At 43.4% G+C, this 20661-nt stretch overlaps 1 protein-coding gene across 4 annotated transcripts in view; it reads right to left on the reverse strand.

Annotated features, from left to right (window-relative positions):
* Window positions 1–20661, reverse strand: part of fancm (FA complementation group M) — an 80101-nt gene that overhangs the window by 2531 nt on the left and 56909 nt on the right. For 3 of the 4 annotated variants that reach the window (XM_045723347.2, XM_045723345.2, XM_045723349.2), the window contains 10 exons: window positions 17538–19419; window positions 17186–17274; window positions 11954–12025; window positions 11596–11721; window positions 11198–11363; window positions 10732–10838; window positions 8775–9458; window positions 8234–8600; window positions 6440–6731; window positions 1–723 (listed from right to left, as the gene is read on the reverse strand). The exon at window positions 1–723 is cut by the window's left edge and continues 2531 nt beyond it. In XM_045723347.2, coding sequence (XP_045579303.2) covers window positions 594–723; window positions 6440–6731; window positions 8234–8600; window positions 8775–9458; window positions 10732–10838; window positions 11198–11363; window positions 11596–11721; window positions 11954–12025; window positions 17186–17274; window positions 17538–19419 — 3915 coding nt within the window. In that variant the 3' untranslated portion in view covers window positions 1–593. The remainder of the gene's footprint in view (window positions 724–6439; window positions 6732–8233; window positions 8601–8774; window positions 9459–10731; window positions 10839–11197; window positions 11364–11595; window positions 11722–11953; window positions 12026–17185; window positions 17275–17537; window positions 19420–20661) is intronic. The other variant, XM_045723346.2, reaches the window with a different exon arrangement.

Below are 20661 nucleotides of genomic sequence, written 5' to 3' on the forward strand. Positions count from 1 at the left end.
ACTGAATCAAATGACCTTAAACGAATAATAAACAAATACCTCTGATTTCATTGTGAATTTGATTTTGTTACAGAAAAATTGTGAATTTTTATTCCTGCAATCAAAACCATATATTTGATCTCTTTACAAAATATGAACACAAAGATATTACTCCATTATTTGAACAGAAATTGTAATAACTTAAAATATTTGTTCAACAAAACAGAAATGCACTTATACATTTTACATAGGAAGGAGCGAGTACTTACAACTTGCATTCATCATACCGTACATTCACCTTAGTGTCCGTTATCAAGTCAACTCTTATTTCAAATGTGTAAGAAATACTCATTTTGTAATGGGGAACGAAGGTGAAGTCCAGGTAGACCATCCCTTATTCAGTATTCTTTATTCCATTTGGTGACTAATGAACACAATTCATGGCCATGATGCCATTAGAGGTCCTGTTTGAAAGCAAGATTGTAAATTGTCCTTGAAGCACAGATCTAGGATCGGTAAACTCTCCCAAAATCCTAACCAGTAACCATTAGGAAGGAAAAGGGCCACACTGACCTTAGATCAGTGTCAATGGAGATTTAAGCAGTGATGGCTGGCTAAAGGTCGTTCTTCCTGGGTGTGTTGGTAGTCATCAGGGTGGTGTCACAGCAGTAGCGTAGGCAGCGGTAGATCTCCTCGGCTCTGGGGCGGCTCACACACGCCCCCCTCTGTAGAGCCTCGATAGAGCTACAAGTAGAGGAGAGAGTGTGTTAATGCTACTGTAGCTAATTATTGTATTCTCTACTATATACACTACATGGCCATAAGTATGGTGGACACCTGCTCGTCGAAAATCTAATTCCAAAATCATGGGCATTAATATGGAGTTGGTCAGCCCTTTGCTGCTATAACAGCCTCCACTCCCCTGGGAAGTCTTTCCACTAGATGTTTGAACATTGCTGCAGGGACCTGCTTCCATTCAGCCACAATAGCCTTAGTAAAGTCGGGCACTGATGTTGGGTGATTAGGCCTGGCTCGCAGTCGGTGTTCCAATTAATCTCAAAGGCATTTGATGGGGTTAAGGTCAGAGCTCAGTGCAGGCCAGTCAAGTTCTTCCACACCGATCTCGACAAACCATTTCTGTATGGCCCTCGCTTTGTGCATTTTCATGCTGAAACAGAAAAAGTCCCTTCCCCAAACTGTTGCCACATGGTTTGAAGCACAGAATTGTGTAGAATGTCATTGTATGCTCTAGCATTAAGATTTCCCTTCACTGGAACTAAGGGGCCTAGTCCGAACCATGAAAAACAGCCTCAGACCATTATTTATCCACCAAACTTTACAGTTGGCACTATGCATTCGGTAGGTAGTGTTCTCCTGGCATCCGCCAAACCCAGATTCGTCCGTCGGACTGCCAGTTAGTGAAGCGTGATGAATCACTCCAGAGAACGCGTTTCCACTGCTCCAGAGTCCAATGGCGGAGAGCTTTACACCACTTCAGCCGATGCCTGGCATTGCACATGGTGATCTTAGGCTTGTGTGCGGCAGCTCGGCCATGGAAACCCATTTCATGAAGCTCCCGACAAACAGTTCTTGTGTGGACGTTGATTCCAGAGGCAGTTTGGAACGATAGTGAGTGTTGCAACCGACAGACAATTTTTACGCACTATGTGCTTCAGCACTCGGTGGTCCCGTTCTGTGAGCTTGTGCGGCCTATCATTTCGCGGCTGAGTCGTTGCTGCTCTTTTCCACTTCACAATGACAGAACTTACAGTTGACCGTGGAATCTCTAGCAGGGCTGGAATTAGACGAACTGACTTGTTGGAAAGGTGGCATCTTATGACGGTGCCACATTGAAAGTCACTGAGCTCTTCAGTAAGGCCATTCTACTGCCAATGTTTCTCTATTGAGATTGCTTGGCTATGTGCTCAATTTTATACACCTGTCAGCAACGGGTGTAGCTGAAATAGCTGAATCCACTAATTTGAAGGGGTGTCCACATACTTTTGGCCATGTAGTGTGTCTGATGGTATCAAATATTGCTCATATATTGTTATTAAAGATTCTGCAGCACCTTAAAGAGAAATTTCACAATTGTTCAACTTCATCTCCAGCACCACCCCAACATACTGTATGTGAAAATGGCGCATTTCTATGTTTTGTGGGGAAAAAAAGATTGAGAAAAATAATTGTTTCCAATGACATCGACCAATTAGTAGGCAATGCCTACTTACAATTGGTCAAAATCACAAGATCCACACCAATGATCTATCTTTTTTACTACAAAACACAGAAACGCACCATTTTCACATATGTTGATGTTGGGGTGGTGCTGGAGATGATGAAAATGAAGTTTCCCTTTGACGTCTGAATGTTTATCATGTTGTAGGGGTTTTTCTACACCAGACTGAAGAAGACATTTCCATATCCACATATGCAACTGGGGGTATTTCTATAAATAAATGGGGCCAATGTGTGACATTGGGATAAACCAAAAAATTGTTAAAAACATACATTATTTTTATGCAGTTCCACATGTGTACTTAGTGGAATATGCGCAAATTAGCCCATAACTACACCTATACAACATTGGCCTAGGACTATACCTCCTTTTGCCATGCATACATTGGCAAGTCAAATTCAAGGACTTTCAGGGACTTTTTCAAGCACTTAATTGTAATTTTCAAGGACCTCAATGTTAGAAAATTGTAGAACACCCCCAATATAGAACCCCCCCTCTCAAAAAAAGCATTCAAAAAGTGTAAAAAAAATATATATATAATAAAAAAAAATTAAAAGTAGAAAATTACCACTTTAATAATAATGATTTTTTGGGGGGCTTGTCAATGCATTGACATTCAAATGATTTGTACATTCTAAAATATGTGAGAATAATGCGGACTTGCCTGGATGCATGGTGATTTTTCTGTAGCCTTTGTGACCAACGCAGGTACCCATTATAAAGACATGAATAGTGGTAACATTAATCTCACCATTAGAATTTCACCATCCCTGTTTTTATAATGAGAAAGCCCCCCCAAAAACAGGTTCCTTTTGTAATGGAAGGATTTGTATTGCAAGCCAAGTTGAAGCCATCATTAGATGTTAGTGCCCGCATTAGTGATAATGCCCGAGTTTGGAGGATATATTGGCACCGATGTTGTTAGGCCCGATGCTTCGAGGGCATTATCACTTTTAAACAATGGGTTACCAACATATTCAAACAATGATTGACATATTTTCATTAAAAACATTATTTCGATGAATTTATTCATACTATTTAATACAGTCCCGACACAAATCTAGAGTTGCAACCCAAGCCGGCTGGTCGTTCGTTTTGGTTCGGTTGCCAATGACGCGACCCAGTTGTTCAGTCTTTTTGTTCTGTATCTATGTTCCATTGTCATACTGCCAGGCAACGTTATCCCTTGCTTGTTAGCTACTCAACTACGGCTAACTTACAACCAGAATAACAGCAAAGTAGCTGCATATGTTTAAGCTTTTTTCTAGTGACATTTATTTGGATACATCCATAAAAATGAGCTAATGAGGCGCAATTTCGCCTGGCATAGAAAATGTGCTCACTCGTCAGGACACTGTCGTTCAGAGGAGCTAGCCAACAACACAGATAACACAATCACTTCAAACCGGAGCTGGGAAGAATGCAAACTAGCTGCATTTTGTTTTGTTTCACATTTCTTTGTATATACACAGTATATCCATAAAAATGATGCCAGCTGATTCATGATTTCGACTGGCTGAGAAACTCTGCCTGCCTTTCTGACACTTTCATTACAATGGGACAGCTGGAGATCGAATTTCAATATTGAAACTACGTTGCAAATGTCGGAGAAACAGACAGCAAGATTTATACAAATATCAGCTGTTGAAAACTAAATGTTAGTCTAAAAGAAATGTGACAATGTCTAGATGCTTTTTATAGTGGAGATCAAGTTTATAAACTGCCTGGCTGGGCTGATGAGACAGTGGACTGCGCAGTCAGATGGAACAGAGTAAATAGGCATTTTAATATCATAGATTTAGCGGTGGAAACCTGTGGAATAGACACCGGCTTAAATGCGGTTTTAACCAAATCAGCATTCAGGATTAGACCCACCCGTTGTATAATTAAGCAATAACGCCCGAGGGGTTTGGCATATATGGCAAATATACAGTGCATTCCCCTTTTCCACATTTTGTTACATTACAGCCTTATTCTAAAATTGATTAAATTATGTATTTTCCTCATCAATCTACACACAATACCTCAATGACAAAGCGAAAAATGAATTTAAAATAAAAACGTATTTACACAAGTATTCAGACCCTTTGCTAGGAGTCCACCTGTGGTATATTGAATTGATTGGACATGATTTGGAAAGGCGCACACCTGCCTATATAAAAGGTCCAACAGTTGACAATGCATGTCAGAGCAAAAACCAAGCCATGAGGTCGAAGGAATTGTCCGTAGAGCTCCGCGACAGGATTGTGTCGTGGCACAGATCTAGGGAAGGGTACCAAAACATTTCTGCAGCATTGAAGGTCCACAAGAACACAATGGCCTCCATCATTCTTCAATGGAAGAAGTTTGGAACCACCAAGACTCTGCCTTTTGGCAAACTCCAAGCGGGCTGTCATGTGCCTTTTACTGAGGAGTGGCTTCCGTCTGGCCACTCTACCATAAAGGCCTGATTTTTATATATATATAAAATATACTGCTCAAAAAAATAAAGGGAACACTTAAACAACACAATGTAACTCCAAGTCCATCACACTTCTGTGAAATCAAACTGTCCACTTAGGAAGCAACACTGATTGACAATAACTTTCACATGCTGTTGTGCAAATGGAATAGACAACAGGTGGAAATTATAGGCAATTAGCAAGACACCCCCAATAAAAGAGTGGTTCTGCAGGTGTTGACCACAGACCACTTCTCAGTTCCTATGCTTCCTGGCTGATGTTTTGGTTACTTTTGAATGCTGGCGGTGCTTTCACTCTCGTGGTAGCATGAGACGGAGTCTACGACCCACACAAGTGGCTCAGGTAGTGCAGCTCATCCAGGATGGCACATCAATGCGAGCTGTGGCAAGAAGGTTTGCTGTGTCTGTTAGCGTAGTGTCCAGAGCATGGAGGCGCTACCAGGAGACAGGCCAGTAAATCAGGAGACGTAGAGGAGGCCGTAGGAGGGCAACAACCCAGCAGCAGGACCGCTACCTCCGCCTTTGTGCAAGGAGGAGCAGGAGGAGCACAGCCAGAGCCCTGCAAAATGACCTCCAGCAGGCCACAAATGTGCATGTGTCTGCTCAAACGGTCAGAAACAGACTCCATGAGGGTGGTATGAGGGCCCGACGTCCACAGGTGGGGGTTGGGCTTACAGCCCAACACCGTGCTGGACGTTTGGCATTTGCCAGAGAACACCAAGATTGGCAAATTCGCCACTGGCGCCCTGAGCTCTTCACAGATGAAAGCAGGTTCCCACTGAGCACATGTGACAGACGTGACAGTCTGGAGACGCTGTGGAGAACGTTCTGCTGCCTGCAACATCCTCCAGCATGACCGGTTTGGCGGTGGGTCAGTCATGGTGTGGGGTGGCATTTCTTTGGGGGGCCGCACAGCCCTCCATGTGCTCGCCAGAGGTAGCCTGACTGCCATTAGGTACCGAGATGAGATCCTCAGACCCCTTGTGAGACCATATGCTGGTGCATTGACCCTGGGTTCCTCCTAATGCAAGACAATGCTAGACCTCATGTGGCTGGAGTGTGTCAGCAGTTCCTGCAAGAGGAAGGCATTGATGCTATGGACTGGTCCGCCCGTTCCCCAGACCTGAATCCAATTGAGCACATCTGGGACATCATGTCTCTCTCCATCCACCAACGCCACGTTGCATCACAGACTGTCCAGGAGTTGGCGGATGAGATCCCTCAGGAGACCATCCGCCACCTCATCAGGAGCATGCCCAGGCGTTGTAGGGAGGTCATACAGGCACGTAGAGGCCACACACACTATTGAGCCTCATTTTGACTTGTTTTAAGGACATTACATCAAAGTTGGATCAGCCTGTAGTGTGGTTTTCCACTTTAATTTTGAGTGTGACTCCAAATCCAGACCTCCATGGGTTGATAAATTGGATTTCCATTGATTATTTTTGTGTGATTTTGTTGTCAGCACATTCAACTATGTAAAGAAAAAAGTATTTAATAAGATTATTTCATTCATTCAGATCTAGGATGTGTTGTTTAAGTGTTCCCTTTATTTTTTTGAGCAGTATATTTTCTTAACTCTTCTTGAACTGCACTGTTGGTTAAGGGCTTGTAAGTAAGCATTTAACCGTAAGGTCTACACTTGTTGTATTCGGCACATGTGACAAATAGATTTGATAACAGAGGTAATGCTAACTGACACGCTAACAGAGCTAATAATGCTAACAGTGATGCTAACAATAGCAGTTTATTTCCCCTACCTGTTGACCAGGTGGCCCACCGATCTGAAGCTGTGGCTCATGTTGAGGGCGTTGACATAGCTGACACAGGGCAGCGTTCGGTAGAAGAGTAGCGCCTGCTGCCGGTGACCTTTGACCTCTAATGGCACACTAATAGCCTGGCCCTTCCTCTGCTCCACTCGGGCCAGCTCAGCCAGTAGGATGGCACTCTCCTCAGGCCCCCCACTCACCAGGAGTCGGACGCCTGCCCGCACCAAGCTTGCCAGTGTGCTGTCGTAGTAGCGTGTAGGTTGGAAAGGACGGGAAGCTTCACCTACGGGAAGCAGGCGAGGAAAATGTACAAAATATGAAGAATAACGAACGGTAGATCAACTTTCCAAAAATGTTTGTCTGATGATAGAAAGGCAATGCTGAACCCTTTAAATACTGTCATGTGGGATCTTTCTGGTTATAGTGTTACATTGAATATTTTATCAAACTTCCATATACATTCTGTCATCGGTCATCGCTAAACACACTTGATGTAGCTTGCCCTCCCGTCCGCGTCATGAAAAGTTGGGCACGCAGTTCGGAATCAGAAAGCTCTTTGTTTACCTAGCAGTGAGTGGATATGTTTACGTGTAACTTCAAATGCAGCTCATGCAAGTTAACAAACATTGCAGATGTCATCAGAGGCTTGATTACCTAGCAAGCTAGCAAGCCGACGAGACAAGGTAAAATATCACAAATAGAGCTAGATAAAGCCAGAAGAATGATATACTTGTTGAACATACTGTAGCTATAGCCATCAGTCCTGCATGTTTTCATGGTCATCACTCACTGTTAAAGAGTGACTGCCCTTAAAAAACATATTTTTCTTTTGAAAATGGCCTATGTGGCATCGATACGACTTAAAACATTTATTCTAGTGTCAAAATTGACTACAAAGTGGAAATAGGATAATTTTGGTCAAAGTCTGTCTCGTCCAAAACTGAGGTTTGCGAGATGATGAAAAAAAATTGGTATGTCATGGAATGAAGGATACCGTAACAGTTTTCCATGGGTTGGCAGTACCCACGTAATCATAAATTCAGAGTGACGCTGCACGTGACCCAATCATTAATGCCAATGGTCAATTAGCTTTGACATTCGATATCCCAATGGGGCTAGTTTGGGACCATCAGTAAATTGAACAATATTTGAAATGGTCAATTGCTCCAAATTTCAATTACTTAACCTCAAACCAACTATAAATTGTAGAAATTCATATACAAATATTGAAAGCATTTAATGAGACAACTAAAAGAGGTGCAAGATGGAAATATTGTCCCATTTACATTGTGTAATTTATTGACAGTCCCCAAGATGGGCTATCCAAAGTCAAACCAGCTTTGCCATGGTCGCACACCAGCCGGCTGAAGCTAATTGGTGAAATAATTTGTCTAACTCTTCCTACCTGTGAACACACACAAGAGACACCCACATCAAACCACACCCTGAAACCAACTCACTTTTGAATTAGTCCGCTAGCATTTCATAATGAACCAAATCTAAAACGAGGCCAAATAAGGAAGTGCAGATGCCCTTTAAGTTTGTCAAGGTCCCGACTTTAGCGTTAGCTATCCTTCTACAAGTGCATTTTGGTGCTGGTGCATCATTCGAACGTGACATTTGTTTGTGGAATGGATCCAAATGAAAACACAGCAAGCTGGGCGAGCTAAATCAAGTGGCTTCTGTCACAATCAAACAAAAGTGATGTGACAAGCATAATGTAGAAAATCAGGAAGTATCCCAGCCAACTGGTCTGTTATAAAGTGAGTGCATGCCCTCCCTCACCTGGTTTGGTGCGGTCCTTCTCTACGATGAGACAGACCCGCTCAAATAGGCCCTGCAAACTGGTCACCCTCTCCACAAGCCGTTTGCGGTTCGGCATCCCGGCCAGCTCCGACTGGCACTGCCTCTCGACCGCCATGCGGTTACTGACCACGAAGTCGCAGCCGTCCAGCGAGCACACGTGGGCCGTGACAGCGTAACGCTGGCGCAGGCTGGAGACCACATCCACGCAGGCTGTGATACAGCGGCTGTCCACCAGTACAGAGACAAGGCCCGATGGGTTAGATGACGAGGCAGGGGGCTTGCTTAGAGTGGCGGCCTGACAGAAGGAGCTCTGGGCGTGGGGTACTGAGGAGGTGGAGGAGGTAGCCTGGGGAAAGACACAACATAGACATTTAGGGAGAAATCTAATTAATTACTACTTCTAAAATCCAGATTCCGGAAGATTCTATTCCATTCTTCTATTGTAGGATAAGTTTGGCCTAGAAGGATGAAAATAGGTAGAACAACCTATTTGGCCTATATCAGTACATTACCACATTACCTGTGGCTGTTTACTTGAGAACAACAGAGACTCCGACTGCTCAAAGTCCAGCTCCTCAGACAGGAGGGCTTGCTGATGGAGCCTCTGGCGACACCTCTCTTCCTGCTGCTCCTCTCTAGGCCCCCTCACGGAGCTCACTGAGGAGGTCCTGCTGGTTCCACTTGGGGCGCTAGGCTCCATCACAGAGTTCATAGAGGAGGACCTGGCTCCACTGAGGACTCTAGGCCCCACCACACAGCTCGCTGTGGAGGCTCTGGTGGTTCCGCTAGGGGGCACCTGCTGCTGTGGAGCTTTAAACACCCAGTCATTCTGTTGCTGTAACTCAGTTAGCCTGCAGGTGGCAGCAACACCTTCAGCTTTCACACTATTTCTACTTTTCTCCACTTCTTCTTCCGAGCTGGAGTCCTCCAAGTGCACTATGCGGGAGCGCTTGTTTTTCCCAGCAGGGTTAGGTTGAGGGTCAGCAGCCCTCTTGTCCAGAGTGGCAGGCCCGCTCCCAGCCTGAGCCCTGATGTTTCGGATCAGCGCCTTGCGTCTGGTGGGGTACTGCCTCCTCCCCTCCACGAAGGAGTCCTCGTAGATAAGCTCCAATGGGACCTCCTCATCCTCCTCGCCGAGCTCTTCCTCATCACTGCCACTCACCACAAAGCTGTCCTCCGCGTATGTCTCGTCCAGCTCAGGCACCTATGGACAGTTTGGAGAGAAGCTTAAGCAAAACGTTATAAAGTGATTAAATCGGCTAACTTCGTTTCTTTACTTCTATTCATTGCTTCTTTAAAAACTAAGAAATTAAGTCATAGATAAAAAAAATGTTTTATCTAATCCAACAAAAAAGGGTTAAGTGGCTATAGATTTCAGCATAAAGCATTTATCAGAAAAAAAGTCAACTTGAGTATATTTGTATTTATTATGGCTGCCAAAGCAGCAGCTACATTTCCTGGGGTCCAGCAAAATTAAGGCAGTTTATACAATTTTAAAACATTGCAATACATTCACAGATTTCACAACACACTGTGTGCCCTCAGGCCCCTATTCCACCACTACCACATATATACAGTACTAAATCCATGTGTATGTATAGTGCGTATGTTATCGTGTGTGCATGTGTCTGTGCCAATGTTTGTGTTGCTTCATAGTCCACACTGTTCCATAAGGTGTTTTTTTTATCTGTTTTTTAAATACATTTCTACTGCTTGCATCAGTTACTTGATGTGGAAAAGACTTCCATGTAGTCATGGCTCTATGTAGTACTGTGTGCCTCCCATAGTCTTGTGGGGTATGCATGGTGTCCGAGCTGTGTGCCAGTAGTTTAGACAGACAGCTCGGTGCATTCAACATGTCGATACCTCTCATAAATGAAAGTAGTGATGAAGTCAATCTCTCCTCCACTTTCAGCCAGGAGAGATTGACATGCATATTATTAATATTAGCTCTCTGGGTACATCCAAGGGCCAGCCGTCCTGCCCTGTTCTGAGCCAATTGAAATTTTCAAAAAAGACTACTGAACAGTAGTCAAGGTGCGACAAAACAAGGGCCTGTAGGACGTGCCTTGTTGATAGTGTTGTCAAGGCGGCAGAGCATCGCTATATTATAGACGACTTCTCATCTTAGCTACTACTGCATCCAATATGTTTTGACCATGACAGTTTACAATCTAGTGTTACTCCAAGCAGTTTAGTAATCTCAACTTGCTCAATTTCCACATGATTTATTACAAGATTTAGTTGAGGTTTAGGGTCTAGTTAGTGTTTTGTTTAGTGAGTGAAAAGGGTACAGTTGATAAAAATCATAGAGTTTTATTCGAAGGGACAGTTTCCCAAACACAGCCAAGTCCTAGACTAAAAATCATGTTCAATGGAGATTCACTATTGAAAGTGCATCTTAGACAAGGACTAACCCCTGTCTGGGAAACCGGCCCTAAGATTAATAGACACCAAAGAAATCCTGATAATCCTACCTGAGAGAAGATGTCCATGTTGTGGTTTTGCTTGTAGATCATTTTGAACTTGCCAGCCACAGCAGGGCTTCTCACTGACTTTAGGTAAACCCCCTGCATCTCAGAATCTGTCACACAGGGAGATACAATGGGAGATACAATGAGAGTGTGTGTGTGTCAGTCAAGTAATGCCCAAGCTGCTTGAGCCAGCAGTAGTCCCCTTTGACAAAATGCTTGAGTGCTGGGTCATGTTAGGGCACACCGAAACAAAACATGTCAATACATAGTGCAACAGAAAATGAAAGTGAGCGATTCTTAGGTATCTCCCCATTTTAGAAACGCTTTATTCTATTTCATGCCCAGTGAATGAACTGTATAATAGGTGACTACCTGTATAACAACTGTATAACATAACAAGAGACTTTGGGTCCATGAAAAGCGTTGTATAAAACCCATGTTGTTGTTGTTATTATATTTGACCCCTCACCGTTTATTCCCTGGGAGCACTGGGTGTTGCTCACAACGAAGCCCTCCAGTGAGCGGTTCTGCTCTTCACCATCCTCTTCATCAGATGACACCTCCCCCCCCTCGGACAGCGCCGCCTCCTCGTCCAGAAAGTGACGGGCTCCTTGGTGGTGGTGCTGCACGACCTGCTGGGAAGGAAATGTTGATTCGAAGGAGTAGATTACTTTATTGTCCAACGTACATATGACCTAACAAAAATGTCTTCTGCTTTATACCAAACCCTCCAAAAGACAAGAGGTTGGAGAGGTTGGAGCAAGTCGTCAACAAACAGAGAAGGTAGCTGAACAACAACACACTTAAAATGACCCTGGGCTACTGACCACCACTTCTCATGTGAGATGTATTTGACACCTGACTGACCTTAGCTTTCCCATGCGATGCTGATGGTTTCACAGCCACACGGGGGGGCGCTCTTGGCTGTCGAACAGAGGTATTCTGGAAGTCATCGTCAGACACTGCCTCCCCCTCCCCCTCGCTCTCATCTGACTGGAAAAGAGGTTTGGAAGACATGGTCAAAGCCATATTAACTTTAGTATGACGGTCAGAAGAAAAAAAAAGTGTTCAACATTCATTGTAATCCACAAGTATTTATTTGATGCTAGCTTGTACTGAATAAGTAAAAGATAATTGAGAGGAAGAGAACCATACACACAAGCTGCTAGAACTGACAAGTTTGATAATAATACTTTAGTGATAGTGGTTATAGTAATTATCTTACAATGCGTGCCACTGCATGCTTCGACTTCCTGGTCACTTGTATAGGAGAATCCACATCACTGAGAAGCATTGACTGGGAGAGGAAATATAACAAACAATGAATAAACAGAATCATCAATCATTTGAATATATTTTTAACTTGGGTCCCACAAGGAATCATCTCTCAAACAAATAACTTTCTTTCAGACACTTTTGCATTTGTATCATTGATATATTCTACATAAGATGCAAAGTGTAAATCTTTAGTTAGAAGCCCACGTGACTATTCTGAGCCACTGCTTTCTGCAGGCTTTCTTTATCTCTGGCAAGGCCATGTATGCAACTGTGTGGCAAATAGTCTTGTATTGTCAAAACCTGAGTTGTCTCAGAGAAAACAGATGCTTTCCTAAAAGAGGCCAGTCTGAATGGAACATTTTAAACAAAATAGATCTTCGCAAAAGCAGTCTGCGAGCCTGTTGCCATGCCGACAACAGGCAGCTATCAGACAGACTATGCTTAAAGGCTTATATAGAGAAGTGAGATACATCAGACCCCTCAATATTCCGACGAAGTATGGTATCATTACTATATATTGAGCACTTCTTAAATTGGGCACATATGCTCTACAGCCATGGCAAATAAAGTGTGGAAAAGATAAGAGGACGGAAATTAGATATGGTAGGTTATATAATAGAAATGGATGATTGTACAGTTTTGATGGTAGTGCAACTCAATGCACTATTACTGAACAAAAATATAAACGCAACACGCAACAATTTCAATGATTTTACTGAGGTACAGTTCATATAAGGAAATCAGTCAAATGAAATAAATAAATTAGGCCCTAATCTATGGATTTCACATGACTGGAAATATAGATATGCATCGGTTGGTCAGATATCTTATGAAAAAAGGTAGGGGTGTGAATCAGAAAACCAGTCAGTATCTGGTGTGACCATTTACCTCATGCAGCGTGACACATTTCCTTTGCATTGAGTTGATCAGGCTGTTGATTGTGGCCTGTGGAATGTTGTCCCACTCTTCAATGGCTGTGCGAAGTTGCTGGTATTTGGCGAGAACTGGAACACACTGTTGTACTAGAGGTCGACCGATTATGATTTTTCAACGTCGATACCGATTATTGGAGGACCAAAATAAGCAGATGCCGATTAAATCGGCCAATTTTTGTTTTTATTTATTTAATTGTAATAATGACAATTACAACAATACTGAATGAACACTTTTATTCTAACTTAATATAATACATCAATAAAATCAATTTAGCCTCAAATAAATAATGAAACATGTTCAAATTGGTTTAAATAATGCAAAACAAAGTGTTGGCGAAGAAAGTAAAAGTGCAATATGTGCCATGTCAAAAAGCTAACGTTTAAGTTCCTTGCTCAGAACATGAGAACATATGAAAGCTGGTGGTTCCTTTTAACATGAGTCTTCAATATTCCCAGGTAAGAAGTTTTAGGTTGTAGTTATTATAGGACTATTTCTCTCTACCATTTGTATTTCATATACCTTTGACTATTGGATGTTCTTATAGGCACTATAGTATTGCCAGTGTAACAGTATAGCTTCCGTCCCTCTACTCGCCCCTACCTGGGCTCAAACCAGGGACACATCGACAACAGCCACACTCGAAGCATCGTTACCCATCGCTCCACAAAAGCCGCGGGAACAACTCCTTCAAGGTCTCAGAGCGAGTGACGTCACCGATTAAAACATTATTAGCGCGCACCCCGCTAACTAGCTAGCCATTTCACATCAGTTACACCAGCCTAATCTCGGGAGTTGATAGGCTTGAAGTCAAACAGCTCAATGCTTGAAGCACAGCGAAGAGCTGCTGGCAAATACAGGAAAGTGCTGTTTGAATGAATGCTTACGACCCTGCTGCTGCCTACCACCGCTCAGTCAGACTGCTCTATCAAATATCAAATCATAGACTTAATTATAACACAATAACACACAGAAATACGAGCCATAGGTCATTAATATGGCCAAATCCGGAAACTATCATTTCGAAAATAAAACGTTTATTCTTTCAGTGAAATACGGAACCGTTCTGTATTTTATCTAACAGGTGGCATCCCTAAGTCTAAATATTGCTGTTACATTGTGCAACCTTCAATGTCATAATTATGTACAATTCTGGCAAATTAATTATGGTCTTTGTTAGGAAGAAATGGTCTTCACACAGTTCGCAACGAGCCAGGCGGCCCAAACTGCTGCATATACCCTGACTCTGTTTGCACAGAACGCAAGAGAAGTGACACAATTTCCCTAGTTAAAAGAAATTCATGTTAGCAGGCAATATTAACTAAATATGCAGGTTTAAAAATATATACTTGTGTATTGATTTTAAAGAAAGAAATTGATGTTTATGGTTAAGTACACGTTGGTGCAACGGCAGTGCTTTTTTCGCGAATGCGCTTGTTAAATCATCACCCGTTTGGCGAAGTAGGTTGTGATTCGATGAGAAATTAACAGGCACCGCATCGATTATATGCAACGCAGGACAAGCTAGATAAACTAGTAATATCATCAACCATGTGTAGTTAACCTCTATGGGCTAGGTGGGACGCTTGCGTCCCACCTACGTAACAGCCACTGGCAGCCTGTGGCGCGATTTTCAAAACGTTAAAAATCCTATTACTTCAATTTCTCAAACATATGACTATTTTACAGCTATTTAAAGACAAGACTCTCGTTAATCTAACCACACTGTCCGATTTCAAAAAGGCTTTACAACGAAAGCAAAACATTAGATTATGTCAGCAGAGTACCAAGCCAGAAATAATCAGACACCCATTTTTCAAGCCAGCATATAATGTCACCAAAACCCAGAAGACAGCTAAATGCAGCACTCACCTTTGATAATCTTCATCAGATGACAACCCTAGGACATTATGTTATACAATACATGCATGTTTTGTTCAATCAAGTTCATATTTATATCAAAAACCAGCTTTTTACATTAGCATGTGACGTTCAGAACTAGCATACCCCCGCAAACTTCCGGGGAATTCGCTAACATTTTACTAAATTACTCACGATAAACGTTCACAAAAAGCATAACAATTATAGATACAGACCTCCTCTATGCACTCGATATGTCCGATTTTAAAATAGCTTTTTGGTGAAAGCACATTTTGCAATATTCTAAGTACATAGCCCAGGCATCACGGGCTCGCTATTTAGACACCCGGCAAGTTTAGCACTCACCATAATCATATTTACTATTATAAAAGTTTGATTACCTTTTGTTGTCTTCGTCAGAATGCACACCCAGGACTGCTACTTCAATAACAAATGTTGGTTTGGTCCAAAATAATCCATCGTTATATCCGAATAGCGGCGTTTTGTTCGTGCGTTCCAGACACTATCCGAAATAGTAAAGAAGTGTCGCGCGCATGGCGCAATTCGTGACAATAAAATTCTAAATATTCCATTACCGTACTTCGAAGCATGTCAACCGCTGTTTAAAATCAATTTTTACGACATTTTTCTCGTAGAAAAGCGATAATATTCCGACAGGGAATCTCCTTTTCGGCAAACAGAGGAAAAAATCCCAAAGGCGGGGGCGGTCGGGGTCACGCGCCTAAGCCCAGTGTCCCTTGATCGGCCACTTGAGAAAGGCGATAATGTGTTTCAGCCTGGGGCTGGAATGACGACATTCTGTTTTTTCCCGGGCTCTGAGCGCCTATGGACGACGTGGGAAGTGTCACGTTAGAGCAGAGATCCTTAGTAAATGATAGAGATGGAAAAGAAGTTCAAGAAATGGTCAGACAGGCCACTTCCTGTAAAGGAATCTCTCAGGTTTTGACCTGCCATTTGAGTTCTGTTATACTCACAGACACCATTCAAACAGTTTTAGAAAATGTAGGGTGTTTTCTATCCATATGTAATAAGTATATGCATATTCTAGTTACTGGGTAGGAGTGGTAACCAGATTAAATCGGGTATGTTTTTTATCCAGCCGTGTCAATACTGCCCCCTAGCCCTAACAGGTTTTAACTAGTGATTATGTTAAGATTGATTGTTTTTTATAAGATAAGTTTAATGCTAGCTAGCAACTTACCTTGGCTCCTTGCTGCACTCGCGTAACAGGTAGTCAGCCTGCCACGCAGTCTCCTTGTGGAGTGCAATGTAATCGGCCACAATCGATGTCCAAAAATGCCGATTACCGATTGTTTTGAAAACTTGAAATCGGCCCTAATTTATCGGCCATTCCGATTAAATCGGTCGACCTCTGTTGTACACGTCGATCCAGAGCATCCCAAACATGCTCAATGGGTGACATGTCAGGTGAGTATGCAGGCCATGGAAGAACTGGGATATTTTCAGCTTCCAGGAATTGTGTACAGATCCTTGTGACATGGGGCCTTGCATTATCATGCTGAAACATGAGGTGATGGTGGTGGATGACTGGCACAACAATGGGCCTAAGGATCTCCTCACGGTATCACTGTGCATTCAAATGACCATCGATAAAATGCATTTGTGTTCGTTGTCAGTTGCTTATGCCTGCCCATACCATAACCCTATCACCACCATGGGGCACTCTATTCACAACGTTGACATCAGCCCACTGAAGTCGGTTACGACGCTGAACTGCAATCAGGTCAAGACCTTGGTGAGGATGACGAGCGCGCTTCCCTGAGAGCTGTCCGGGTGGCTGGTCTCAGGCAATCCCGCATGTGAAGAAGCCAGATGTGGAGGTCCTTCTGCCAAATTCTCTAAAACAGTAAGCATGCCAATTGCACGCTCCCTCAAAGCTTGAGACATCTGTGGCATTGTGTTGTGTGACAAAACTGCACATTTTAGAGTGGCCTTTTATTGTCCCCAGCACAAGGTGCACCTGTGTAATGATCATGCTGTTTAACCTGCTTCTTAATATGCCACACCTGTCAGGTGTATGGATTATCTTGGCACAGGAGAAATACTCACTAACAGAGATGTAAACACATTTGGGAACAACATTTTAGATAAATATGCTTTTTGTGCGTATAGAAAACTTCTGAGACCAACACTTTACATGTTGCGTTTATATTTTTGTTCAGTATACGTAAGTTAGAAAAATAGACAATTACACCATGACATGACTAGAATTAGAGACCTAGTGCAAGTAGCAGTTCACCAGACCTACATTTGGTGGTTATGTTTGACAGAATGAAGATGCATTACTGAAGGCTTACTATATAGTCCTTGACACAGAGTGAAAAAGTAGCTAATTGGGACTTACCACTGGAGAAGACAAGGGGTTCGCCTTGACATGATGATGAACCCGCTTACGGGTGATAACCTCCTCCTCACTGTCACTGGTGCACAGGCCTGCGGCAGGGGATAACAAATCATAATGCACATGCCTGAAGTGCTTACCCACTCACAGGCACAAACAGACAATGCAAAGCAGTACCAATCTCACCTATCGTTCAGAATGTGCTACCTTGATGAGATGTGTAGGTCAGATTGTCAGAACACCTGCTAATGTCCCGACCAGGTATACATATTAACAAGGTGGCTTAGTTGTTTGTGAATGGGAAACTAGGGGACACATTGACATCAAGCACCTGTAATAGTTGGAGTGAACTAACCTGGATGAGGGGGGTCCAGGATGGATTTGTGAGACAAACTGTGTCCCATCTCTATTGAACCATTTCCTGGGTCCCCCGACTGAGCTTTGGGAGTCAGGGCATTCTGTAAGGTCCCCTGGCGTTGCCTCTTTAAGAATGAGAATGAAGTGGATGGGGTGGTGGAAGGACCAGGCAGGAGAGCTCGCCTCGGTCCTAATGTGGGGATTGGTGAGAACAGAGCTCCGCTCTTGGAGGTCAGAGGAGAGGTCTGAGGCGAAGCCAGAGCAGAGGTTTCTGCCCTCTTCCCTCCCGGACAGGCTGCCAGGGGTGTGGACACGCTCTTCCTATGGAAACTAAAGGGGGGAGCGGAGGAGCCAGAGATTTTCGGCCCATTCACTGAGGAGGAAAGGGCTGCTTCCTGTTTTTTGGATCCAGGGGGTGAAGGTTTTGAGGGGAACGGACTAGGAGCAGCCTCTGTGTCCCCTTCATCCTCCTCCCAGCCCAAGTCAAAGTTGACAGAGAAGAAATCCTGAGAACAGTCAAAGTTCTCAAAGTCCTGAGCAGGCTCCTGCTGCGCTACAGGAGAAGCATGGCTATGGCTAGGTTTGACCTGATACACCATATTTGTTTCTGTCACACTTTTACTTGACCCTATTAACCATTCCCTCTCCGGAGGCTTCAGGGGGCTAGGTATTCGGATACTGACGTTCTCTGGCGTTGGGATGTCCGGGATGGTCATCTGGAGAAAGGTCTCGTCATCTCCAAACAGGTCCATGCTCTCGTCCAGGTTGGTTTTAGCGTGCTGGGCTTTAGGCTGAGTGGAATGACATGGTGGCTTGAAGTCCGCTTTATCATCCATATCATCGTCCTTTATGTCATTGCTGTCATCCTCGAAGACCTCATCCCAGCTAGGGCTGCCAAGGGCACTTTCCCTACCCATGCTGTCTGCTGGCACAGTAATGGCTGAAGAAGGGGAGTGCTGCTGATGTGGTTCGCAATGGCTTTCACAGTCTAGAGAACCAATGTCTAAATCAACATTGGGAGATTGAGAAGCAGGATCAGCAAAGTCCTCATCCACTTCCAGGGAGAAATTCACGTGGAATGTCTGACCCACATCCAGCAGTTCATCCAGAGGTTCAACCGGAAGTGTATGTGAACAGTCTATGGTGGTGAAGGGGGTGGGCCCAGGGTCGAACTGAGGGCTGTCCAGGTCAAAGTGCAAAGCTGGAGGAGACCTAGACAGAAGCTCTGTCACGTTGACTAGAATGACCCTGAAGCTCTCTAACCTCTGTCTCAGGGGCTGCAACTTGGGGATGGCAGCGTCCCATTTCGGCAAGTAAAACAAAGCCTCCAGTTCAGAATCTTCATCTGACTTGGGTTCACGGTCTGCAATTGAGGTCAACTGATTGAGGTCAATCTGTTCTACAGCAGCAATGCAGTTCACTGATTCGCTCACCAAATCCCTTGGAGAATTGACCTCTGAACTTTCACTCTCGTTGTTGAGTATGATACAGTCAAAATCCATGTCCATGATTGGCTGATCACCGGTGGAGGAGAGTGGCCAGAGGCCTGGGTGATCTCTGAGGTTATGAGTCACCTCCTTGTGACATTCTGAAGGGACTCTGTCCTTTATCAGGGTCCATGGAGAGAGAGTCTCTGCTTTAGAAATGCTTTCCCTCTGCACTTCCTTTTTGAATTCGACACGGTCTAGGTCAGCTGAGGAAAGGCAGGAAGTCTTCTGCTTGTGGTTCAGGTTGGCCATTTTGGTTCTGGATTTTGTCGTTTTTCCCTCTTTCTGCTTCTTTCCTTTGGTGGACTTTTCCTTCTGTGCTTCCTCCGTGAGGCCTATGACATCTGCTTTGTGGAGGTGGGGCAGCAGCTCCAACTCATATCTGCTTTCACCCTGTCAGATAAAACAAACATGACAATGAATATAACTACAAAACTTTTTCACTATTTAACCTGTTGTGGTATAGGGGGCAGTATTTTCACGGCCGGATAAAAAACGAACCCGATTTCATCTGGTTACTACTCCTGCCCAGAAACTAAAATATGCATATAATTAGTAGATTTGGATAGAAAACACTCTAAAGTTTCTAAAACTGTTTGAATGGTGTCTGTGAGTATAACAGAACTCATATGGCAGGCCAAAACCTGAGAAGATTCCATGCAGGAAGTGCCCTGTCTGACAATTTGTTGTCCTTCCGTTGCATCTCTATCGACATTACAGCATCTGTGCTGTAACGTGACACTTTCTAAGGCTTCCATTGGCTCTCTAAAGCCGCCAGAAAGTGGAATAGGGTGTCTGCTGTCTCTGGGCAAAGTACAGCAGCAGAGTTTGTAAGTGGTCAGCCTGCCTGGGGACAGTGAGACTGGAGATGCGCGCTCACGAGACTACTCCATTTTTTTCTTTCAGGCTTTGAATGAATATAACGTTGCCCGGTTGGAATATTATCACTATTTTATGAGAAAAGTAGCATAAAAATTGATTTTAAACAGCGTTTGACATGCTTCTAAGTACGGTAATGGAATATTTTGAATTTTTTTGTCAAGAAATGCACTCGCGCGTTACCCTTCGGATAGTGACCTGAACGCACGAACAAAACGGCGGTATTTGGATATAACTATGGATTATTTGGAACCAAAACAACATTTGTTGTTGAAGTAGAAGTCCTGGGAGTGCATTCTGACGAAGAACAGCAAAGGTAATCCAATTTTTCTAATAGTAATTCTGAGTTTAGGTTGTCCCAAACTTGGTGGGTGTCAAATTAGCTAGCCGTGATGGCCGAGCTATGTACTCAGAATGTTGCAAAATGTGCTTTCGCCGAAAAGCTATTTTAAAATCGGACATAGCGATTGCATAAAGGAGTTCTGTATCTATAATTCTTAAAATAATTATGTATTTTGTCAACGTTTTATCATGAGTAATTTAGTAAATTCACCGGAAGTTTTCGGTGGGTATGCTAGTTCTGAACATCACATGCTAATGTAAAAAGCTGTTTTTTGATATACATATGAACTTGATTGAACAAAACATGCATGTATTGTATAACATAATGTCCTAGGAGTGTCATCTGATGAAGATCAAAGGTTAGTGCTGAATTTAGCTGTGTTTTGGGTATTTGTGATGCATGCTAGTTGCTTG

This window comes from Salmo salar, chromosome 09, assembly GCF_965601325.2.
Source record: "Salmo salar chromosome 09, fSalSal1, whole genome shotgun sequence".
NCBI lineage: Eukaryota > Metazoa > Chordata > Actinopteri > Salmoniformes > Salmonidae > Salmo > Salmo salar.